The sequence below is a fragment of the Oreochromis aureus genome, linkage group 4, assembly GCF_013358895.1.
Source record: "Oreochromis aureus strain Israel breed Guangdong linkage group 4, ZZ_aureus, whole genome shotgun sequence".
Classification (NCBI taxonomy): domain Eukaryota; kingdom Metazoa; phylum Chordata; class Actinopteri; order Cichliformes; family Cichlidae; genus Oreochromis; species Oreochromis aureus.
Genome location: NC_052945.1, coordinates 27,078,890 through 27,103,189, shown reverse-complemented (window position 1 = coordinate 27,103,189; position 24,300 = coordinate 27,078,890). Strand labels below are relative to the sequence as shown.

The window sequence follows — 24,300 nt, the reverse complement described above, 5'->3', positions numbered from 1 at the left end:
CTCGTAAGCCAAACTGGACTGAGGAGCAAGGTTTGTTGCTGGCCCAGTTGGTGAAATCGAACATAAAGGTATCTCTCCTGCCTCTTCTGTTGGCCATTTTGTGCAGCTGCTTAGGGAACTCTTAAGCCACTAAAGTCCTCTTCCTGCTCTTAGCAGATCTCGCCTTAGGAGCCCTTTTAAGCGCTAGGAATCTTGAGGAATAGCTTTTATATTAACTGGGATTGTCGTGTCACTTTTAGGGGAAATTCTAAGAAAACGTCATGACTCTGAGAATTTTCTTAGAATTTGGCTGCTAGGAGCCACTTTTTGCACAAAGATTCTTTAGGGATACGGGCCCTGGTGTATTTTGAAGTTTCTCTGAGCGTTGCACAGATTAGCACCGAGCAGCTAGTTACTCTCCTAATTTCTATTGAAACAATAAGTGAGTCTAAAGCACTCTGAGCTGTTTGAGAGACCAGACTAGAGCTATGAAAGTCATGTGAAAAAGAAAGTTTCCACTGGACTCTATGCAGTCCTGTACACCAAATCACCAGTTAACCTAACATGCATTTCAAAAGAAATTGGAAACCTGTGCAGGCACAAATAACATACAAACTCCACATAGAAAAGTGTTAACCAGGAACCCTCGTGCCCCACATGCATTTTGTATCATTTGGAGCCATTTTTCTCTGCATGTTTTCTCTGCATGTTTACATAACTATAATCAGTCACTGGATTTAGCAAAGAACTAATATATTTGCATTTTCTTCTATTGTTCCATGTCATCATACTTTTACTCTTTCATGCCTCGACTTATACTGTGTTTGTGAGAGGCTGCAAAACCTTAAAGATGACAAAACATGATTATTTGACTGTAAACATTTTATATCATTTTGCACAACAGGACATTTTAAATCACTTACATGTATTAATTTCTCTTTATCTCTTAATGATTCTTCAGTCAATAACTGACTGTTATTGTAAGAATAACATTCAGACAGTCAAACATTATCTGTAACTAAAGTGTTAAACACAGCATCTGTTTACTACAGTTGTATCTCTTAGCAGATCTTGAAGGATTTCAGTTTGAAGTCCCCCGTGACTCTGATGTAGCTGATGGTACCCATACCAACACGATTTGGAAACTGGACTTCCTGTCCATCAGGAAGTTCCACCTCAAACGTGTCTTCAGCCAGCTTCAACACAATCTGAAACAGAAGAAAAATTCATAAGTTAACATTTTTTCCAAGACACAATCAATTACAACCCAACTTGATTCCCCAGCTTAATATCTGCAAGAGTATTAGTGTGTTTTTTGTGTTTTATGTGGGTAAACCAAACATCCATTTGATCTAATCAAAAACCTTTGTGACATTTTTTTTTTTTTTTAAACAGTATGTTTATTGAGTTTTATATTACAGAACAAGCGAAGAATAATAGTACAGTTAACATTAGAGTTATATTAAAGAACATAGTCCCCAAAACAAACAAATACAAATTAAAAGAAACAATAATAATAACAATAATAATAAAATAATAATAATAAAGTTAAATAAAACCCATGCACAGCATGGGTAAAACAAACAAAGCAAGATGCAAACGAAAAATAAAAACAAAGAAACAGACAAAGAAAACAGAACAAACAAACAAACAAAAAACAACAAAACAACCCCCCCCACACACACACAATCCCCCAAAAAAAAAAAAAAAAAAAAAAACAACCCAAAAAACAAAGCAAACAAACAAAACAAAAAAAAAAAACTCAGCACCAAGTATCATTTTCTAAATTAATTCCCTTCATAATGTCTCAGAAACTCAGTTAAAGGTAACCATATTTCTTCAAAATCTACTCCCTTTCCTCTGACAATATAAGTAAGTCGTTCCAATACAATACATGATGCCATCTCCTTCACCCACATATGACTTGAGGGTACATCCATTTTCTTCCAGTACAAAGATATTAACCGCCTAGCTTGCAGGAGTCCAAAGTCAATTAACTCTAGCTGTCTGGTGCTAAAGTCACAATTTTTTGGGTATATACCCAACACACACATTTTTGCTTCAACAGGTATATTTACTCCAACAATCTTAGATAAAGTTTATGTGATTGATTTCCAGTACTGCTGTAATTTTGGACAGCTCCATACACAGTGATACAGAGTGCCCTTCTCGTCTAAACATTTACTGCAACTATCTGGGATGACAGGCGACCAGCGATTCAGTTTGACTGGGGTTATGTAAGTTCTCATCAACCACTTATATTGGAGGAGTTTCATCCTTGTATTAATTGATTGTCTTTGGGCTTTTAGACATGCAGTTTCCCAGTCCACCTCCTGTATCTCCTCTTGGATGTCAGCCCTCCATGCATCCAACTTGTCAGTGGCAGATTCCTTATCATATGTTAATAGAGCTGTATAAACTAAAGAGATATGACCTCTACTCACTGGCCTTTGAAGTATGACATTCTCCAAGTGTGATAACGGTGGCTCAGATACAATCATTTTATATTTTGACATAATGAAATGTTTAACTTGTAGGTATTTAAAAAATGTTTTTGGGGATGCTGTATATTTGGCATAGCTGATCAAATGTAAGAAGGTTGCCATCCTTATAAAGATCTGCCACCTTCTGTACACCTTTATCTGCCCAGATTTTGAAACCCCCATCTGCTCTTCCTGCTTTAAAACATGTGTTGCCCCAAATAGGTGAAAAACGAGAGATAGAAGACTTATCTCCCATAAACTGATGAGCCCTATACCAAACATCTATTGTGTTTTTTAAAAGAGGGTTATTTGTCATTTTTTTTAATTTTTTCAGGCTTGCAGAATATAAATACAGATTTAGCTGAAGATTTGTTACTGATGTTTGTTCAATTTGTACCCAGGCTGGGGGCGTCTCAGTGGAAAAGTAGAACATGGCTGAGTGCAATTGTGCAGACCAGTAATACAGTCTAAGATTAGGGAGTTGTAACCCCCCTCTTTCATATGGCAGGTACAACAAGCGAAGTCGTAGTCTAGGTTTTTTGTTATTCCAAATAAATCTATTAAAGATACCGTTTAGTTTATCAAAGAATTCTTTTGGAAGAGGTAGAGGAAGTGACTGGAAGAGATATAAAAATTTGGGTAATATATTCATTTTAATCATGTTTATACGGCCAATCACTGATATGGGCATTGTCATCCATTTATTTAGAGATTCCTCCACTTCACTAATCAGAGGATCATAGTTTGTTGCTACAATAGTATCAATGTCTGGGGTGATTTTAACTCCAAGATACACAAATCCTTCTTTTGCATTAATAAACGGGGTTTGTATGATAGGATTTAGCCTTTCATCCTTGTTCAGAAATAGGATTGAGGATTTTGAATCATTTATATTATAGCCAGAGAATCGTCCGAATAACTCCATTTGTTGCATTAATTTTGGTATACTAATGGACAGCCTAGTCAGAAACACTATCAGGTCATCAGCATACAGAGCCAATCTATGCTCCTGATCTCCTAACTGGACACCAAATATGTCAGTTCTCATTCTAATTGTCATCGCCAGGGGTTCTATAGCTAAGATAAATAGCATTGGAGATAATGGGCATCCCTGGCGAGTGGAACGCTCCAATGTGATAGGGTTAGAAACTATGTTATTTGTTAAAACACTAGCTTTGGGATCCGTATACAAAAGTTTAACCCATTTGAGAAAATTATTTCCAAATCCATATCTTGGGAGAACAGTAAATAAATATGACCACTCTATTCTATCAAAAGCTTGACGAGCGTCAAGTGATAATAAAGCTGTATCTTTAGCATCGAATTTCTCATGAATTATATTTAGAACCCTTCTTATATTGTGAAACCCTTGACGTTTTGGCACAAAGCCATTTTGATCATTATGAACTAAATGTGATATATAGGGGTCTAATCTTCTTGCTAAAACTTTACAAAGTATTTTAGTGTCAACACCCATCAGACTTATTGGTCTAAATGATGAACACTCTGCAGGGGGTTTGCCAGGTTTCAGTATCAAAGTAATCATTGCCTGTCTCAGAGTGGGTGGGAGAGCCTCATTTTGATACGCTTCTTCATACATGTTAAAAAGTGGAATTAATAATTTGTCTTGAAAAGTTTTATAAAATTCAATCGGAAAGCCATCTGGCCCAGGTGCTTTACCACTGTTAATGCTTTTGATAGCCTGTGATATCTCTTCAATAGTTAGACGTCTGTCTAATTCCTGCTTTGTGTTTTCTGTTAGTGTCTGAAACTGAAGTTGATCTAAGAATATGTCCTGTTCTTCTGAGGCTTGAGCACATTCTGATTTATACAATTTTTCATAAAATTCCCTAAAGCTGTCATTAATTTCCAATGGATCTACTGTTACATTCCCTGAAGAGGTCTTTATACTATTAATTGCTCTTTCACTCTGCATTTTCTTAATTCTCCATGCCAAAAGTCTTCCTGCTTTCTCTCCTTGGTCATAATAAGATTGCCTCAGCCACATTAGACTTTTTGCTGCTGCATCAGATGACAATTTATTATATTCAGTTCTCAGACGTAGCAACTCACTTTGTTTTGTTGAGTCGTCGCTAACGTTTAAGTCTAATTCCAAAGATTTAATCTGTCTATCCAGGGTTTCCATTCGCTTTCTTTGCTGTTTATTCTTTGTACTCGTAAAGCTAAGAATTTCACCTCTAATATATGCTTTGAATCCTTCCCATCTCACTGAGGCACAAGTTTGATCTGTGTTTAATTCAAAGTAAATTTCTATTTTCTCCTCTATAAATTTAACAAATTCTGGATTCTGCAGCCATTTCGTTTGAAGCCGCCAGTTCGGTGGGTTATGGATAAACTTTCCCAGATGGATACTCAGTGAGATAGCTGCATGATCACTAATCACTATGCTATCATACTGACACTGTTTGACCCTTGATAAAAGTTCTCTTGAGACAAGAATATAATCTATACGTGAGCGGGATTTATGTATACTTGAATGACAGGAAAATTCTATTTTATCAGGATTTTGTTCTCTCCACACTTCTACCAAATTAATATCTAATATAAATTGATTTATTAGTCGTCTAGTTTGTGCTTTATATGTATCTGAGCCCGCTGAGCGATCTATACTCGGATTGAGAGTACAGTTAAAGTCTCCTCCAATTATATACAGTCCTTGCAAAGCAGATACAGTAAGAAACAGATCTTCAAAAAATTTGGGTTTATTTTCATTTGGGCCATAGAGACTCACCAAGTTTAAAGTAATAGAAAGGATGGTACCCTGAGTGATTACGTACCTACCAGCAGGGTCTTTTATTATTTTCGTCATTTGGAATGGTATGCTTCTATGAATCAAAATAATTACACCTCTCGCATAGTTATTGTATGATGCGTGGATCACCTGGCCAGGCCATCTGTTCCTCACAGACTTTAGTTCACAGTCTGTCAGATGTGTTTCTTGAAGAAAAACTATCTTTGATTTCAGTTGCTTGACCCTGCTTATAACCTGTTTCAGTTTGATTAGTTTCCTGAGACCCCGGACATTCCAACTAGTGACTTTTATGTCAGAGATATTGCAGGTGTTTAGTTGGTCCATACTTGGAGTTTTTATTCTGTAACATTAAGATAACAACATGTGATGCTGATGCTGAGTAAACAAAGTGACAAGTAAGCTTTGAATAAAACAAAATAGAGACATAAAAAAAAGAAGAAAAACCCTGGCATTGACCCATAACACTTAAAAGTCCCCCCCCCTTCCCTTACTCAGAGTAGTTAAATAGGGGCTGTGCTATTCCACTATAAAGGGGAATAGCTGAACTATAAGAACCCAACCCAATAAAAGCAACAGTGGAGTCCGTCAACCATGCATACACCATATTCAAAAACATAAACATAACAAACCCATACGTGTTAACATATCAGACTAGCTACTAAATTAGAATATTTTTTGTGACTTACAGAATCCCTCTTGAAAGGATAAAAGTTCAACCAAAGTAGGTAACATTGTTGTGTTCAAGAGGGAGAGAGAGAGAGAAAAAGGAAAAACAACAAAAACAAACAAACAAAAAAACAACAACAACAAAAAATTACGTTTGTAGTAGCGTTATTAAAACGTAATGGAAAATTTTCAAGCTGTAGAAAAGAGAAAAAAAAAAAACCCAAATCTTCCTGTGTCCAATAACATGGCAAGTCAATGAGTAGCAAAAAGCCAAATATTATAACTGAGCGAGAAAACAGATTTTTACAGCTCGTCTATTAGTTATGAGCAGCTGATTCTGCAGTTCAGGGAGTGAAACGCTCACCGCTACGGTTAGTCCTGTCCAGTGTGTCTACGGTGGAAATCCTTGGCCTCCTTTGGAGATGAAAACAGGCGTATCTTCCCATCGTGGAGGATCCTCATCTTGCATGGATTATATTGAAAACCGCGGAAAACTCCTTCCTCGGAAAACACTTTTCTGATCGCGTTGAACTCGGTTCGCTGCCGGATGGTCTCAGCTGAGAGATCCTGGGCAAAAAAGAGTTTGTTTCCGTCGTGCTCGATGTTACTGTGTTTTGTGGAGCGGAAAACAAACTCCCGATCTTGGAAGTTCAGGAATCGGATAAGGACAGCTCTGTGTTGGTTTGGCTTTGGAGGTGCTAGGGTGCGGTGAGCCCTCTCAATAATGAACGGTCTGTCGGTCTCAAGCCAGCGCGGTAACATCTCCCTTATAAACTCCAGCAGTGGCCGCTGACCCTCGGCGCCCTCCCGGAGGCCAAACAGCCGCAGGTTCTTCCTTCGGCCCCGGTTCTCCAGGTCGTCGGTTTTTGCCTCCAGGTAGGATATACGCTTCATGGCATTGCTGAGATCGGCCACGCTCTTTTCCAGGCGCTCCTCTGCCGACATTATTCTGTTTTCAGCTTCCGCCACTCGTGTAGCATTTGCAGCAACATTTTGCTTTACCTCCGTCATGTTTTTCTCCAAAGCAGCAACTGACTTCGTCATTTCGCCCATACGGTTGTCTATGCTGTCCAGTTTAGTTCCGAATCCACTAAACTCGGAGCGCAATGACCGAAGTTCAGCTAACACCGTGCTAAGGTCAACCATGCTACTAGCGCTAGCAGCTCCCTCGCTGTTTTCAGGCGTTACCAAAATATCGGTTCTAACTGCTTTTTGGGAACCGCGTTTTCGGGTGAAAATATCACAGTCCTTGAGATTAGTCGTTTTTGACATTTTCCAATAGCAATTAAGTTTCTAGTTTTGGGTTGTTCTGGGATTTTAATGCAGGTTACACGGAGCAACCATTTTAAGCTGCCATCTTGGTCCGCGGCTCCATAGCGCCCCCTTGTGACATTTTTAATACTCAGACACTCAGTACATCATCAATTCCTTCCATCACATTCCCTCACCTTGACATCAGCACCCCTCTGTAGGGGGTTGTGAATTTCCCGTTTTTCATCGCCCCAGCAACCAGCAATCTTTGAGTTGCACACCAGCACAGCACCATCAGTGTCATCATGGAACCGAGGATTGAAGTGCAGTGCCAGGTCATCTGCATCACAGCCGAGATCAATCTGGAATCTGTTGATCAGAGGTTGTACAAACTAGGTTTTAATATCAATGGCTTGCAGAGCTTTGAACACATAGATCACACAGTGGAGTAAAAGATATAATATAATTTGTAAAAGTCCACTTTGTGCTAGATTAGATTTTCCTACTGCAGGATTAACAGCATATGTAGGTATCATTCAATTTATATGGTTACTGTATGGAAAAAATAAATGAGTTTTGTTAGCTTACCTCTCTGCATCATGCAGAATTACCCCTTTTATTTTCAGCTCATCTCCGGCTCTCAAATCCACATTCTTCAGTTCGAGTTCCTGAACACATGGTTAGAATATAATCTGAAGAAGTCTTGAGAATGAAATAACTTTGCATTTTCAGTTTTGCAAATAATTTATTAAAGGGTAAAATGTAGTTAATTTGCTGACAAGTAGTGGCATACACAAACCTAAGCTTACCATACTCATACTGGTTGCTGGTGAACAGTCCTGGATGATGGAGTTTCAACAGAGGTACAGTCTACTGCGCTGGGAGAAAAAAAGGTAAATGGGGTAACTGTGAATTCTAGTTTATTTATGATGCAAGACATGAGTTTCAGTAAGATTCTCTTTTGACACTGACTCATTCAACATCATCATCATCTTTGCCAAATACTATATTCAGTACAAGCACTACTCTGTTTAATCACCTGTAACAGCAAATTAGTAAATGAACAAATTAATGTGCTTTTTCTATTTTTCATTGGAATTCATTTTGCACATTAATAAGGGCCTTCAATATACTGCAGATGACTCTAGAACAAAATAATCTATACTAGTGTACCATACCCATGCAATAAGTCTATTTTGCAACAATTGTATTTGTATGCTTCACAAATAAAATTTCTACAAACAAGATTATTAGTCAAATCTACATCCCTTTTCCCATCAAAAACAGTCTGTAATAATATTATATTTGACAAATTTCATGCAGGTGCAGGTTGACACTCTAACCACAGGATGGCAGCAAAACGCGTAGTCTAAGTTAGAAACAAGTGAATCCTGGGAGGACTTTGATTAAATCTGGAAAATACAATTACAGTGTTTTCATATGAGCTGATGAGAAGTTTAAAAGAAATAATCTGTATCATTTACACTGAGGAATATGGAATTATAGACTCTAAGACAAAACTAGAAAATGATCATCCAGTCCTTCCTTTGGTAATACGTCTTAACAACTTCCGTCATCCTGCCGGAAGTGACAAAATAAAGTAAATAGAAGCTGTCTTTAGATCGAGAAGTTGAGATAATTGCGAATAAAAAGGGCGATTCAACAAAAGATATTTTGATTTTATGCACACTAAAGAATATCTTTATGACGACTCTGTGCGACGTCTAAGAAAGGTAAATTGTTAATGGCGTGCTGACGTTTCAGGAGGGACAACATTAGCTAAATGCACCTGCTATTAGCCTACAGGCTAGCAGCTAATAATCCAACTTACTGACCTCGGTCACTGTAATGAAATCTAACAGTGACTGGTTTGTGTGTGCATGCAGATATATTAAGTGCAACAGTTACATTAATTAAAACGTATTTAAATGGTTGCTGTTAGGATGTTAGCATGCACTGCGGGTTACCAGCTGTTTGCTCTGCTCCAGCGTGTCCTCACTGACTCCACAGCGATTAAATTTGCCGCATCAGGAAAGCAAAGCTGCCAATTTTGGTGATTGTCGATAGTCCATCTGATTATAGACTACTTTTAAATTCGCCGGTAGCTCAAACTCTTAAACGTGTTCTGATTGTCACTCTTTTAATGAGCGTTTCTTTGGTTTTCTGATCACTAGATCCAGTTAAAACCTTTGATTTCTGTTTTATTGTACTCTGTCGCAGGTTTCACAGGGACAGGAGTGACGCTGTCCTGCAATGTTCACAGATATGGACTATGAATTGGAGGAGGACAAACTGTGAGTCATTGATGAGCTTTCTCTACCCATCCCGGCGAATCACATGCTTTTCATACATTATAAACATAAAACATTATTAAACATCTAAAACAGTAACTGATAGGGTGAATGTCTTGATATAAACTGTGATACAGTTCCCTCATTACAGAATGTCCCAGAATAAGCTGAACAAAATGCTTCAAAACTCAATTTAGTGTTTTTTTTTCTCTCTTAACAGGGGGATACCAACAGTGCCTGGGACTGTGACTCTGAAGAAAGATGCTAATAATCTTATAGGCATCAGCATTGGTGGTGGGGCTCAGTACTGCCCTTGCCTCTACATTGTTCAGGTGGACACAGAATAATTTATTATGACTTTATTTATTAAAATGTCATCTATAACCAGATGTTTCTATCATGCTTTAAATGTTATAAGACTGTATCTGTCTCAGTTTGCTGTTGTTTAGCATACGGGTCATTAAATGCAGCTTTATCGCCTTTTTTTCAGGAAAAATAACTGTACTTTGTCACGGTTTTTTAAATGTGGTTGCTGTTGCTTCGTAGGTCTTTGATAACACACCAGCAGCTTTGGAAGGGACGCTGGCAGCAGGTGATGAAATCACAGGTGTGAACGGGAAAGCAGTCAAGGGCAAAACTAAGGTGGAGGTGGCCAAGATGATTCAAGCTGTGCAGGTACACAGACTCTGAAAGTGGGAGGTTATTAAAAACTCAGCATTACACTATTGACCATAACTGCTATTTAACATTGAATATTACCAGTGTGAAAATAATGCACACAGTTTAGAATAATAATACAGTCATTTGTGCATCTGTAGCTACAAAAACTCTCACCACTTCCATGCACACTGAAGAAAAAGATGCATTCGACTGATAGCTTTATTAGCTTTTTCAGATTTTTGGTAGTTGTTGTGATGTGATGATTATTTCCATGGATTATTTTGAATGAAATAATAGTATCATTGCAGTGAAAATCTTATAACAGCCCTGTTGAAATAATGATGTTAACATGAGCCCTATTATTAAACTCCTGTTTTTAATCTTTTAAACCTAAAGACAGCAACTCATCATACTCACCCTCACCTCTGATGACCAATGCCCCATAATGAATTAAAAAAAAGAACCAAACCACAGCTTTACTTGCATGTTGAAACACTGTGTGTCATTTAAAAGAAATTTTTTTAAAAGAATTAAAAGATGACTCACTTTTTTATGTCCAGCACAGTCCAACAGTTAGTGAGATATGAGCGTAAGCCCACCTTCCCACTGCAGACAGGACACTGTAGGAGTGACTTCACTGGTTTGCTAAGCTGTGCTGAAGAGGTCGGGACAATAGCCCGTAGCATGTGGCGTACCATCACCGGTGAATAGTGGCGCCGTTGTTTTTGGCATCCTTTGTTCACAACCCAAAAAATTCCATGACTTCCTGCGTGGTGGGATAAAGATGGGGTTCAGTGTGGGATTAAAAGGATTAGGTGGTGTTGCTGCTGCCCCTCACTGAAAATACATTTCACACTTAGCACCATAAATGTTGCACATTATTAATTTTAACTTATGTACTAAGGTGAAATGTTACTTTCTTTGAAGCATGCATAGCAGTGCTTTGTACTGCATTCTTGCATAATCTCAACAAAAGCTAAAACAGTTCTATTTCTTATATTTAGTACTGCTACAATAGATGGTCTTCCTTTCACCATCCCATGTTTATATTTATTTATTTGGGTTATTTAACTGTTGATCCTATTTTCACAGGGAGAGGCAGTAATCCACTACAATAAGCTGCAGGCTGATCCAAAACAGGGGAAGTCTCTGGACATAGGTATTTATATTTATGTTACTTCCTTTAAAGCGTGCACTGCAGTGCTGTGTACTGCATTCTTGCAGATTCTCAACAAATCTTTTTCACTGCTGCGTTAGTTTGTGTTAAACATTGATATTTTATATGTTTCAGTGCTGAAAAAAGTCAAACATCGACTTGTAGAGAATTTGAGCTCAGGAACAGCGGATGCTCTTGGACTCAGTAGAGCTATTCTATGCAATGGTAAGACTGCTAGGATGGTAACTGCAGGTTTGTTCATATCTACTTAGATTTAACTAATTGTACTTGGCAGATGGACTTGTCAAAAGACTGGAAGAGCTGGAGAAAACGGCAGAGCTGTACAAAGGTAAAGAATGATAAGATTCTTTACCTAAACAAGTTAATCGTGTAGTGTGAAAACTCCATAATCACAGATATGAGAGAGCTTTTAATCCACAGAGATGCTGTTGTTCTCTGTTTGCGTTGCAGGGCTGATGGAGCACACGAAAAGACTACTGAGGGCGTTTTTTGAGCTTTCTCAAACCCACAGAGGTCAGTCACTATATCCAAAATCACAAATGATAAAAACAGTATTACACCAGTGGAATAATCCACTCTCACCCCAAGTGGAAGTTTGCTGTTGTTTTTTTGTTTTGTTTTTTTCCCCAATAAAGGCTAAAACTTGGTGGAGCTTTTAGTTGAAACATGACCATAAAATGAATAAAAATGTCATGTTTTCATACAATGTCTGCTTGCTGGTGGAGTTGTATTTAATACTTTTTGTTTTCTAACTTTAGCAGATCTTTGCTATATTTGAGAGGTTTCTGGTTTTGTCCCTTTGCAGCATTTGGAGATGTGTTTTCTGTCATCGGGGTACGAGAGCCCCAGGCTGCTGCCAGCGAGGCTTTTGTGAAGTTTGCTGATGCTCACCGCAACATTGAGAAATACGGCATTCAGCTACTAAAGACCATCAAACCTGTAAGTACAGATTTAATTTGTGCTTTGAGTCATTCATTGTACTAAAAGTGCACACGTCAGTTAAAACATTCATTTTAAACAAAGCTGTGGAAAAAAGTCAGGCTTTTATACTGTCAGTTTATACTTTGTACTGTGTTCCTTAAATCTGTCAGAGTGAAATTTATTATGTAAGATGTCAGTTTTCCAGTGGATGTTGGATTTTAAAGTCTTTCTCGTTGTGCAGATGCTCCATGATCTGAACACGTACCTTAATAAGGCCATACCAGACACCAAGCTCACCATCCGCAAGTACCTGGATGTGAAGTTTGAATATCTGGTGAGACCTGCAGTGCTGTCACTCTGTTTACTGAAGTTCACTGTCAGCCTGTAGGCTGAATAACAGGATGGGTTTTTTGTGTCTTTCAGTCGTACTGCTTGAAGGTGAAGGAAATGGATGATGAAGAATACAGCAGCATTGTGAGTCACAATTTTTACCAATTTAATTAAATCAGTATGATCTTGACAGTTGATGTAAAATTGACATTTTGATTGCAACATTTTCTTCCTGTTCAGTGCGTCAGATTCTTCTTCTATGAGGAAAAATTTGACCCCAGGAAAAATATAACCAAAACCTGCTACTTTTTGAACGTTCTAAAGCAGAAAGATGTTGAAAACGTTAGAAAAACTGACTGTAAGAAGACGAAACATCACATTTGTATCTGCAGACTCTAACTATAGATGCCCAACTTTAATTATCATGAGATCATTATGTTTCTCTCTCTGTAGTATTAGGGATGGTACCTTGAAGTATGAAGCTACTTGAGATGACTGCGTTTAATCATGTTCTGTTTTGTACACAGTTGTTAGATTAGAGTCAGACTCAGTGATAACAGGTGTTCTTTTTAAAAGGTGTAAATATTTACCATCTCAGCTTGACCGCCTCTCTATCCTTCCTGCTCACAGTCAAACTTTAGTTCACCACACTGATGCAGACTTAGCAAGTGCAAGTTTTTTTTCTCCCATTTTCCGAATAAGCACTCTGGGAAAGAACTGGCTATAAGGCGCAGCTTTCCTCGGATTTCCGCAGCTGAAAACATGTCTGTTATGAATCAGTAAATCCTATTTTTCTTCTGACAGGCCATGGGGGAGCCTTTGTACCGCGTGAGCACTGGTAACTATGAGTACCGTTTGGTGCTTCGGTGTCGGCAGGAAGCCCGCGCTCGCTTTGCCAAAATGAGGAAAGACGTCCTGGAGAAGATAGAGCTGCTGGATCAGAAACACGGTCTGCTCTTGCTTTTTTTCACCTTTAGCTATTCCCTCCTCTTTCCTCCGTGGCCTGTAAACAGATGCTGATGATTTAGTAGCATCAACATGTTGCTTTTGTTTTCTTTCTTCCTCGTCTCCAGTTCAGGACATCGTGTTCCAGCTCCAGCGCTTCGTCTCGGGCATGTCGCATTACTACAATGACTGCTACGCCGTCCTGAAGGAGGCGGATGTGTTCCCCATCGAGGTGGACCTCTCCCGCACAATGATCAACTACAGCAGCCAGCCGTTCTCCTACACAGACGAAGACGAGGAGGAAGAGGGAGGCGGAGAGGGAGGAGGAAGCAGTGCTGGCAGACAAGCGGAAAACGGAGCGGAGAAGCTGATCGATGACGAATGAGAAAGCCCGCATGTGTTTGTGTTTACCATCAGTTACATTTAATGTCTACACACTCAGCAGGCAGTGATCCTTGCAGCAGAAAGCAGCTGCAGGAACGGTTACCACTGTTCACACAGAGAGGAATACTGATTAGAAATGCTGCTATGATACTGTATGTGGGTGTTTTTACAGTTGTTTCTGTGGATTGTTAAAAATTCTATAGCTTTACGGTTACTTTATATTATTTACATTTGCAAATTTTCACTTTTAAAAAATCATTTATGGTGTCTCATAAGGTCATCACTGAAGGACTGTGAGGGACACAGTCAATTGAATGAAGCTTTATTTTGTTGTGAGTGATGTGTTTGGGTTTTATTGTTTCAGACTGGGATCTATAAGCATATGAGGTGTGCCTTCTTTGCTCTCTGTACAGTGAAGTGTACTGGGTCTGAGCTGTTTCAGTGTGGAGAATATTTGTTTTCTTTGCTGCAGAACCTGCTGCATCTTCGACGTTTATTTATTTACCTGCTTGAAATGATATCGTACTCTAAATGTTTGTCACTGCAGAGAGAAATTCTCAGTGCAACAAACCACTGGATCATTTTACAACATGTCAGGGTGTTTGTTACATGCAGCTGTTAAAGGCCTTTTTCCTCCATCTTTGCACATTTTAAGTTGTCCGACCAAGGTTCTTTTTTTTCTTTGTTTAAGGTGTCTGTTTTATCTTCTCGTGCAGCATGCTTCAGGTGGAGTGTTCACATTCCCCTCACTACATTTGCATTCCAGCTGTGCCCTCACAGTATGATGAAGAAAGTAAATGGATGCACAGCTTCACCGTGTTGTAAAAAGGAATTTTAAAAAAAAACACTAGAAGTGTGTAGAAAAATTATTTACTGTTTTATTTATTGTGTTTATCAAATTATATCTGAAAATTTAATAAGGAAAAGTTAATCTGATAGTTTATAAACTGTTCCAAAAGCTACCACTAGGGCGCAGTGTCGCATCAGCTCCGAAATGTTTCTTCTTGTTTCTCTGAATGCAAAGAAAGGGATCCACTGTTTGTGTTTCTTGATTTTGTTGGTTGGTTGCTTCGTACTACGTCATAATGACTTTTCGGAACTTGACTGAATATATGATCATTTTAATGAATATGCTGTCAGTTTATTTTCTATTTTAACTTTCTTTTACCTCGATAGGGTCTGTTGCCACATGAATTGCGCAGATGCACTGTCCGTGACATTGTAATATATCAAATAAAGTAAATGCAAATATAAAGGAGGGTTGTGTGTTAATTATAAGAATGTAATCTCGAAGCCTTCAATGGACATAAATATGGGGCTTTTGTTTTCAGTTGTAAAGCGGAACGGAAACATGCCAGCTGCGCAGACGGTGAATTGTCTTCGCTGTAGACGCGTCATGTTAGTCTGAACTAAACTTTCTAAAAGCCCATACATGACTCCGGACTCAGGCTCCGGTACCTACGATATGTAATCGTCCAAGGGTGACTGTTATGATCTCTAAATACTTTCCTGTGAATTTCACTTACTCATACAGCCCCAGTGGCCTAATGGATAAGGCACTGGCCTCCTAAGCCAGGGATTGTGGGTTCGAGTCCCATCTGGGGTGAAAAGTTATTTTCTTTCTTTCCTTGTCTCAAAACTAAAAACCATGTGCTCTTATTTACCAACTATCTTAGTTGTTCCGGCAGCTTGTCTCGAAATGTTTTCACGTGTCCGTACTGTTACCTTTTTCCGCTCCTGGCCGCAGCCAATCAGGAAACTCTTGGCTCGCGTCATCTTTGGACTTTCCCTGCATGGAAAAGACAGTTTTCCTCTTTACCTGTGTCACTTCTGTTCGAACCATTTCTATGTCCCGCAGCAGTTTTAGTTTTCAGCTCCATTCTCGCAGACATGTCTTCACTAAACTGGTTACATGTCTGTCTTTTATTCAGCGTGGCTGCGACCTTCAGCTCTGCTGACAGTAAGTAGGACGAGTCCATGAGAAGTCACTCGTGATTGTTTAAGGATCTGAAGAATCAGAATGTCTGTATTGTCATTGTCGCAGGTACATCGAAATTAAAAGTGGTCTCCGATCAGTGCATCATCCATAGAAATATAGAAATATAAAAATATAAATTAAAACAATAACATTTAATTAAATCACTAAATAAAATACTTAAAGTGCTAATAAGAATAGTATGAGCAAACATTCACATACATTCCCACACACATGCTTCAGTCAGTGCATAAATCATTTCAAGAGTGGCGTGATGGACATTTTTTTTAGTAGCAGCATTCAGACGTGTTATTGCGGTTGGGTAAAAGCTGTGTTTGAGTCTATTTGTCCTTATACTAATTGCTCTGTACCGTGTGCCCGAGGGCAACAGTTCAAACAGGGAGTGTCCAGGGTGTGAGGTGATCCAGTGATCCTTTGGTCGGTATTAATGACCCCTTGGAGTGCTTTCCTCTGAGCCACTGTGCAGCTAGTGTACCAGATGTATATGCAATAGGTTAGTACACTAAAACAGGGTTTTATATATGCCCGGATCTGGTTGTATGTAAACAGCTGTTTATGACAACGATGAACTCCCTTGGAAGGTAGATGGGCCTGCATTTGTCAAACCATCTGTTGGTTTCATTCGTTCAGGAATGAAGTGGTGGTTGATTTCCAGCGTCCGTGCTGCTTGCATGAATGCGCTGTACAGATACTTTCTGTCAGATGTTGGGTTTTAAGTTGTTTTGGAGACTGAGTGAAGTATTTCATGCAGGGTGATCCCTAACCTGACTATGGATCCTGGCATTTAACTTTCATTTTTGTTTGCACCCATTAATTCATCACAGCCAATATAGAGGGAAAAAATTCCATAAGTAAAGGAGCTGAGATTTGTGGCGCCCTTTTTGTTTATATTTTCATTGTGTTGATGTGTTCTCAGAGTTGACAGCAGCCACTGTGTACTGGGACCCTGATCACAAGCTTGTCAAGCTAAAGGAGGGGGTGATGGAGGTCGAGGGGGATGCTTATGGCTTCCTGAATGACACCCTATCCAGTACAGGCTGGAGTGTCCTGGAGATCCGAGCAGGGTATGGAGAGACTCCTGAAACAGATGAGATCACTTTCTTCCTGGCTGGCTACCTCGAAGGTTTCCTGACCGCCCAGTAAGTGCTGTCAGTTCTTATTATAACCTTATTTATTTCACTCAAATTCTGAGTCTGGGCATTTTGTATTCATTCTTATACTTGTACTCATTCTTCTTCTTCCTGAGGCAGATGATGGACCACTACACCAACATGTACCCGCAGCTAATCACAGACCCAAAGATGCTCGACCCAGTTCAGAAATTTATGGAGTGAGTCTGTTTCCTTTTCCTTTTAGAGTTACAACCCAAGCAGCAGAAATGTCACATCAACTTCACAATCTGTCATCTTTCATATCCTCTTCTGAATAAAAGTTCAACCAAACATTTAAGCACTCTCAGCGTTGGCATTCCCCACACCCTCTAGATCGTTAAATGAAGAAACCTTTTGAATACAAGCATGCTCATCCACACAGGTGTGCGCATGGGTGTTCACAAACACAAACTACACCTTTCTTGGCAAAAGCACATTGTGCGCTGTCAGTCTTGCGTGCTGCACAATAACATTCAGTATTGAGTAATTACTGTTATTTACACTTAGCCAGATTATTGCGATGGTGTCGTGTTTATTATGTTGCTCTCTTTTTTGCTTGTTTTCTTTTTTTCTCTTTTTTTCTTCTCTCAACAGGTGATCCAGATGATTTTTTTAAGTGCCCTTTCTCACTCTCCCTCTTCCCCTGTTTTTCTTTCCCTCCCTCCCTCTCTTTCTTTCTTCCTTTCCTATCCCCCAGTCATGTCAGTCCCGTCTGTAAAACTGAAAATAAAATAAAATAATGAATAATAATAACGAAGGTCATTAAAATGGACCAATACGGCAAGGTCGTGATAACCCACTTGGCAAAGTAAATCTGTTGGGCATCTTTCTTGGCCTTCAGACAGTAATTCTGACGGATAAAGAACCAAACGGGATGGGCAAAAAAAAAAAGAAAACAAAAGAAAAAAAGACCACAACAGAGCTTAGAGAAGTTCACCCCTGACACTCATAATGTTGCAGAGTTAAGAACAGTTTTGATCATGTTTTTCTACTGATGCAGTGTTACGGTGGGGTTTTTGTAAAGTAGTATTGATCTGTTTAGTTAAATGTCAGTTTAATATGATTCTTGCACGTTCAGGGAGCAGGACTCATGGGTCAGACAGCAGGTGAACAAGAGCTCCGATCCTCTGTGGAAACACGCCGGCTTCATTGTAGCTCAGCTGGACGGATTGCAGGCAGGAATGGCAGCGTGGGCCGAGAAGCAAGGGAAGAAGGTAGGATAGCCATGTGGCAGGATTTTTGTCCCACAAAAACACAACAAACAGCAAGAATGATTTGTTAGTATTTTTTTTTACCAATCTGCACTCTGAAATGCAGAAGCATCAACCAACAATTTCATATCAGGTTTCACAGGCTTAAGTCATGTTAAATATAAAAAGTAGAAGTAATAGTACTTAAGAAGGATAAATATGCTATAGAGCCAATAGTGTATATTAATGGCAGTAGAAGTAATACTACATACCAGCAGTTATGAATTCAAATAATTATTTTATTTGCTTAAAGGGTCGACTTTCATTTGCTGTAAGATGTGAAAGGACTTTTTATGTTTTCTTTTCTCATAATTAATTATTTTGTAGCTTTTATTCTGTATGTTTTTGGTTTTTTTTGATAAATGGCCGTCTCACTTCAGGGGCAGCAGCAGTGTTTGTTTGCATTTGCTGACCAGCTGTTTATCTGTTGTCCTTCCCAAAGCCGCTGACGCTGTTTGACGTCCAGTTCCTGAACGCGGTGGGAGATCTGCTGGATCTGATCCCAGCCCTGGTCCCGAGCTCCTACCCTTCACCCAGAGACTTCAAACTTCCAGGGATGGGCCACTGCTCTGCACTCATCAAGGTCAGAGGTCAAAACATAACTTAATCACAGACTGTATATAAAAGATGGATATAGAGACCAAAAGTGAAGCTAGTGATGCCTTAAATCAACTCATTCTTTGTTCTGGTTGCAAAAGGAAGTCTGACTTTGAATAAGCATCTGATCTATGAACAGTGTTGGGGAGTAACGGAATACATGTACCGACGTTACTTATTTAAAGTGCAAAATATGAGTAACTGTATTCCATTACAGTTACAGTTTAAAAAGGTGGTATTCAGAATACAGTTACTTTGCTGAAATAAAGGGATTACACGGCCTTTCATATGTTAGGCTATGCCCTCTCTGTTTTTGGTAATTCCACGCAGGTGGAAACCCAAACAAAACACGCATTAAGAGGCTCTAATGCCTGTCACCTCTACTTTCGGCCCGCATAATGAAGTGATGAAATATTTTTTAAAATTATTGTTCAAAAAGTTATTTAATATGAAGGCAATAGGCAGAGTGTTACAGGCATAGCCCTAAATAATGTAGCCTCATGGGCAGTGTAGCCCAGTTGTAAGTAAGCTATTAAGACTCGACTGTACACCGTGTTCGTGTTTTTCTCCCAAACAATAAGTTCCGTTGGAGCAGCCTTTCAACGCCTCTCTCTGTCTCTCACTGGCAAAGTTGACCCAGACAACAAAGTAAAGCTAGTTGTCGGCTACGAGCCCGACACGGAACCCAACGTATTAGCCAGAGGTCCCTTTACTACGGTTCGGACCCGCGGACCTGTTTTATATTCGCGCAGAATAGTTTTCTATACGAGATCGCTGCAAAAAGTGCAGCCTTACCTAATGTCAACCTACTGTTAATCATTTTATATTAAGATTTAAAAATCTAGTTGGTGTTGGTATGGCGAGTAGCCTTCAGCAATAGTAATAAATCACACAGCAATCGAACATTCATGTAGTTGTAAAAAGCTTGATAATATATTAAGTAATCCAAAGTATTCAGAATACGATACTCTCATTGAGTAACGTAACGGAATACGTTACAAAATACATTTTGGGGCATGTATTCTGTAATCTGTAGTGGAATACATTTTAAAAGTAACCTTCCCAACACTGTCTATGAGCTCAGTAAACATCTTACTGTTCAGTTCCTCCTCTCAGTCGCTGGTTTCAAGTTTTGGTGGATACACCAAAGTGTTCCATTTGTGCAACATAAAAGAAGCAGTTGATAAGATTACTTTATAAAAATATGGTGTCTCCTCTCATTCGTCAAGATTCAGGGGGAAAAAATATGGCATATATTTAAAGAAACTAAGTTTCATTTTCAGTGTCATAATTAAATCAGGGGACAGTTTTGTGCACGGAGGTGCATATTCTAAAATCTGTAACTTCAAAGTGTTTTTTGCACGGCAGCTTTAACAAATTTATGTTTGTGCTAAATTACAGGCCAAATTTAAAAGTCCTATAACGTCACCTATTCTGACTTTTGTTCTGTCTATTTTGTTGCTTTTGTTGAAGGGACATTCTTGAATTCAAGTTAATTATCTAACTAAACCAATGCTGTTATGTTGGTTAAGCTACATAACTGTTGGACATGACATGGGATTGTCCCATTACTGATGTCTGTCATCATCTTTAGATGCTGCCGGGGTACGAGAACCTCCTGTTCGCTCATTCCAGCTGGTACACGTACGCTGCTTCGATGCGGATTTACAAACACTGGGACTTTCACATCACTGAGCCCAATACAGCCACTGGAAAACTATCCTTTAGCAGCTACCCTGGTATGTAAGAAAGCAAGAGCATCAGTGAAAATGTACCTCATTTATTGTGTGGATGCCCTAAAAGGGCTTCCACACTATTGAGTTCCTGTTTCTCTTTATTCTTTATTCCACTATTTACTAGTTGCTTCCGTACGTTTTTTGGCACTTAACTACTCCCACAGTTTTTATCCGATTTTCGCCATTCAAACTTTAAAAAATTCTGCCATTTCTGCTAATGCCTGCTATGACTTTTTGTGCTCATAACTTCTATACTTTTTGAGATATTGAATTTTTTTTGCAATATTTTTTGCCCATTTCTGCCATATCATCAGTGGCGTCACTGATTTTCCTTGCCGTGTTGACCTGTGTTTTAGCTCAGTGAGATGAGCATCCGTTCTCAGACTGGGAGGCCAGGGTTCAAATCCCGCTTATGGCAACATTTCTTTCAGTTAACAGTTAAACTTTTTCAACTCAGTTTCAGCTTTTTCACCCCTTTTCAGCAAAATTTTCAGTTTTTTCACCACTTTTCAGCACAAATCCCAGCTTTTTCAGCTATTTTCAGCAAAAACATCTTTTCAGCAGAATTCTGAAAAGAGTTCTGCAGAACTCTTTTCAGCAGAAATTCTGCTGATTGAACTCTTTTCAGCAGAATTTTCACCTCTTTTCAGCCCAAATTCTGCTTTTTCACCTCTTCTGCAACATTTTCAGCCTTTTCACCTCTTATTAGCACAAATCTCAGCTGTTTTCAGGAAAAACTCTTTTCAGCAGAAATTCTGCTGATTCACCTCTTTTCTGCAAAATTTTCAGCCTTTTCACCTCTTATCAGCACAATTCTCAGCAGCTTCTGCTAATTTCAGCAGAATTGTCAGTCTGTCCACCTCTTCTTTGTGAGAATGAGTTTGGCTCAGTGAGAAGAGTTGCTGCCTTGAGCCCAGGAGGGCCAGGTTCAAATCCTGCTCAGGATGACATTCTTTTTTTCACCACCATGCAACTTTTCATCTTTTTCAGCTTTTCAGCAGACAGCCTCAGCGTTAAGGCATCCACACAGCATTTTCGCAGGAAATGCAAATTTTTCTAGTTTTGATTTAACCTTCATTTAACCAGGATAACATAACTTTAAAGTTACAAAAATCTTTTAAAACGATGTCCTATCCAAGACAGGCAGTCTGCATAGACTAGTACAACACAGATGAAAATACACAGCAAAAACACACTGAAATAATAAGAATGTAAAACTGATGAAGTAAAATACAAACACAACCAAAATTTATGAACTGCTGAAACAATAAATATAAATAAAAGTAAAAGTCACTGAGTTTATTGAATAGTACTGTGCTGTTAATATTCATGCAGTACATTTGTAGTAGCTGCCTCCAGGTCATTTAAAGACGCCTTAAATGAATTTGGTGAGATCAGCTTCTTAAGTTTTAGATTTTTGCAGATGATTCCACTGTAATTCAGTCAGTGTCAGCCATCTCCAGAAGGCCAACCATTCATTCTGCTGTCTCTGTATAACAATGTTGGTTATCTCATCCTCTTCACACACGGCACACATGCAAAAGGAACATGTTTATCTTCTTATATCATCCATAAAGCTCATGTTTGTAATGTGGCTTATTTGTGGCTTCAGGCTTCCTGGAGTCACTGGATGACTTCTACCTCTTGGGAAGTGGTCTGATGATGACGCAGACTACCAACGTTGTCTTCAACGCCTCCCTTTTTCAGACAATCACCCCAAATAGCCTACTGGCCTGGCAGAGGGTCAGACTGGCTCACAGTTTGGCAAAAACTGGAGAAGAATGGGCCAAAACCTTTTCCATGTATAACTCTGGTGAGCATGTCTGACTTATGTACATGGATCTTTATACACGAAGCACAAAAACTGTGCTGTATTTTGATAGAAAAGGCTAACTCATGCTAAGGCATCTTATCAGACTTTTTTTCTCTACCATAAATTCACCTGCAACCTTTGCAGGAACCTACAACAATCAGTACATGGTGTTGGACAGAAGCAAAGTGAAGCTGGGCCACAGTCTCGACGACGGTGCGCTGACTGTGGTGGAGCAGATCCCCAGCTTGGTGGAGTACTCAGACCAGACACAGACTCTGCGCACAGGTAGCTAATCATTTTCTACTTTCAATTGTATTTTATTTCATTTTTAGACTTTTCTGTGATTTCCTTTCATCACCACATCCATTTCTGACAGGTTATTGGCCGTCCTACAACGTTCCTTTCCATCGGAAGATCTACACAATGAGTGGTTACGTAGAAATGTGGGAGCAGTACGGAGAGGACTTCTCCTATGACCTCTGTCCCAGAGCCAAGATCTTTCGCCGTGACCAGGGTGATGTTAAGGACCTGGAATCCTTGAAGCACATCATGAGATTCAATGGTGTGTGGCTCCATCTCAGCTTCTTAGTTTTAGCTCATTCTGCTGACTCTTTGTATGTTGCTGTTTCATAAGCTAGATATTTGGCTACAGTACACTTCATTAGTTACATCTTGTTAGAGGCACACATTCAACAAAGCGCTGGAGGCAAATCACATCTAGTGGATTAAGTGACACTGGAGGCCACTTTAGTACTTTTTTTTTGTTTGTGTAAATTGTCACTTTAAAAAGGCAGTTTGAGATGATCTGAGCTGGTATTTTGTTGTCTGATTAGATATTTGCATTAACAAGTAGTTGAACAAGTATACCTAATTACGTGGCCTTTTCCTATTTAGCTATTCTGAAGCTCAAGTCTCAAGCTGTAGCTCGAGCAAGCATGATATTTTTGGTTTGCTTGTTTTCAGACTACAAGAAGGATCCGTACTCCCAGGGTGACCCCTGCAAGTCCATCTGTTGCCGTAAAGACCTGCGAGGAGAGGGTCCTTCACCAAAGGGCTGCTATGACACTAAGGTATTCCCAGAGCACCACAATAGCCTTTTTCATCAGTAGCAGTCATGCAGGTTTCATGAATTCAGATGCTTTTAAGCTCTACCCAGCTTTCTATTTCGTGGCGTTTTGTTGACTGTGCAGGTGACAGATTTCCACTTGGCTGGGGATTTCCGTGTGGAGGCAGTGAACGGGCCAACAACGCAGGACGGACTCCCGCCGTTCTCTTGGGACAAATTCAGCAGCATCAGCCACCAGGGCCTGCCACAGTATTACAACTTCACCTTTGTCAAGATGCAGCCCGTTCTTTTCAAACCATGAGCATCAGTGTGTGACTGTGCGCGCGCGACAGCGATTTTTTCAGGGTAATGAAGGTCCACGCCCATCGGTTTTATCTGCCCTTTTCATGTCCATCCTGCAGATGATTTTTTTTCTACATGTTTGCTATTGCATCCCATGAGTAGATCTGCTTTCTTCTCAGCTGTCACTTTTTTATAGGATTTCATTCAACACTGGTAAACACAGATTTCCGATCTATTTCTAAACACTTGTTTTTTCCTCAGGGTGTCCTGTGTGCAGCCATTGGTGCCTTTGACGCTGACAGTAGCTTTATGATATGATAAAATGCCAAATCACAAAATCAGCAGATGTGCCACCTTAAAGTAAAATCTTTATTTTTGATGCTTGAATGTCTTCATATATACAAAACACTATTGCTGCAGGAGTAGAGGAAACAATCAGTGCAATGCCGTACTCAGGTGCTGATCATCTCTTGTGATCTGATTTTTGTTTGCTGATTTTTGTTTGCTGCCTTTTTATTGTGCTGTGCAAATTAAAAACCTCTTCTTGTA

The 24,300-nt window shown here is 39.4% G+C and overlaps 3 protein-coding genes and 1 non-coding gene across 5 annotated transcripts; 3 read left to right on the top strand and 1 right to left on the bottom strand.

Annotated features, from left to right (window-relative positions):
• Nucleotides 1-846: 846 nt before the first annotated feature.
• On the bottom strand, nt 847-9,181 carry LOC116324070 (galectin-2-like). The gene is made up of 5 exons (XM_039611512.1): nt 9,120-9,181; nt 7,962-8,030; nt 7,741-7,820; nt 7,350-7,521; nt 847-1,187 (listed from the first exon to the last, which is right to left on the bottom strand). Exons 2-5 carry the CDS (start codon nt 7,968-7,970, stop codon nt 1,041-1,043), a joined length of 408 nt encoding a protein of 135 aa, XP_039467446.1. The 5' UTR covers nt 7,971-8,030; nt 9,120-9,181; the 3' UTR covers nt 847-1,040.
• pick1 (protein interacting with prkca 1) lies at nt 8,721-15,115 on the top strand. The gene is made up of 13 exons (XM_031744607.2): nt 8,721-8,885; nt 9,373-9,446; nt 9,664-9,775; nt 9,990-10,118; nt 11,196-11,262; nt 11,395-11,484; nt 11,555-11,608; nt 11,731-11,793; nt 12,086-12,219; nt 12,443-12,535; nt 12,625-12,675; nt 13,336-13,480; nt 13,605-15,115. Exons 2-13 carry the CDS (start codon nt 9,406-9,408, stop codon nt 13,859-13,861), a joined length of 1,236 nt encoding a protein of 411 aa, XP_031600467.2. The 5' UTR covers nt 8,721-8,885; nt 9,373-9,405; the 3' UTR covers nt 13,862-15,115.
• A 278-nt stretch (nt 15,116-15,393) lies between these two features.
• On the top strand, nt 15,394-15,466 carry trnar-ccu. Its single transcript has one exon. It is a non-coding gene; the product is annotated as a tRNA-Arg (tRNA).
• Nucleotides 15,467-15,669: 203 nt separating this feature from the next.
• On the top strand, nt 15,670-24,300 carry LOC120439923 (phospholipase B-like 1). Of its 2 annotated transcripts, XM_039611260.1 has the most exons (12): nt 15,670-15,820; nt 16,773-16,995; nt 17,103-17,186; nt 18,086-18,221; nt 18,700-18,840; nt 20,449-20,593; nt 22,203-22,403; nt 22,548-22,688; nt 22,780-22,965; nt 23,367-23,473; nt 23,594-23,814; nt 24,013-24,300. In XM_039611260.1, the coding sequence occupies exons 1-11, from the start codon at nt 15,751-15,753 to the stop codon at nt 23,768-23,770; spliced, it is 1,611 nt and encodes a 536-aa protein (XP_039467194.1). In that variant the 5' UTR covers nt 15,670-15,750; the 3' UTR covers nt 23,771-23,814; nt 24,013-24,300. The 2 variants fall into 2 exon arrangements, with proteins under 2 accessions (XP_039467194.1, XP_039467193.1); XM_039611259.1 differs by having other exon boundaries at nt 23,594-24,300.

Excerpts from the sequence above, each read along its gene's own strand:
- LOC116324070 (XM_039611512.1), bottom strand. Across the intron at positions 7,522-7,740 it reads ATTCTGCATGATGCAGAGAG|ATTCCAGATTGATCTCGGCT; the intron begins GTAAGCTAACAA and ends TCTGATCAACAG. Across the intron at positions 1,188-7,349 it reads AGAGGGGTGCTGATGTCAAG|ATTGTGTTGAAGCTGGCTGA; the intron begins GTGAGGGAATGT and ends CTTCTGTTTCAG.
- pick1 (XM_031744607.2), top strand. The coding sequence starts at position 9,406 with ATGTTCACAGATATGGACTATGAATTGGAGGAGGACAAACT. Across the intron at positions 11,485-11,554 it reads TAGAGCTATTCTATGCAATG|ATGGACTTGTCAAAAGACTG; the intron begins GTAAGACTGCTA and ends TGTACTTGGCAG. Across the intron at positions 13,481-13,604 it reads GCTGCTGGATCAGAAACACG|TTCAGGACATCGTGTTCCAG; the intron begins GTCTGCTCTTGC and ends CCTCGTCTCCAG.
- LOC120439923 (XM_039611260.1), top strand. The coding sequence starts at position 15,751 with ATGTCTTCACTAAACTGGTTACATGTCTGTCTTTTATTCAGCGTGGCT. Across the intron at positions 22,404-22,547 it reads CTTTTCCATGTATAACTCTG|GAACCTACAACAATCAGTAC; the intron begins GTGAGCATGTCT and ends CAACCTTTGCAG. Across the intron at positions 22,966-23,366 it reads GCACATCATGAGATTCAATG|ACTACAAGAAGGATCCGTAC; the intron begins GTGTGTGGCTCC and ends GCTTGTTTTCAG.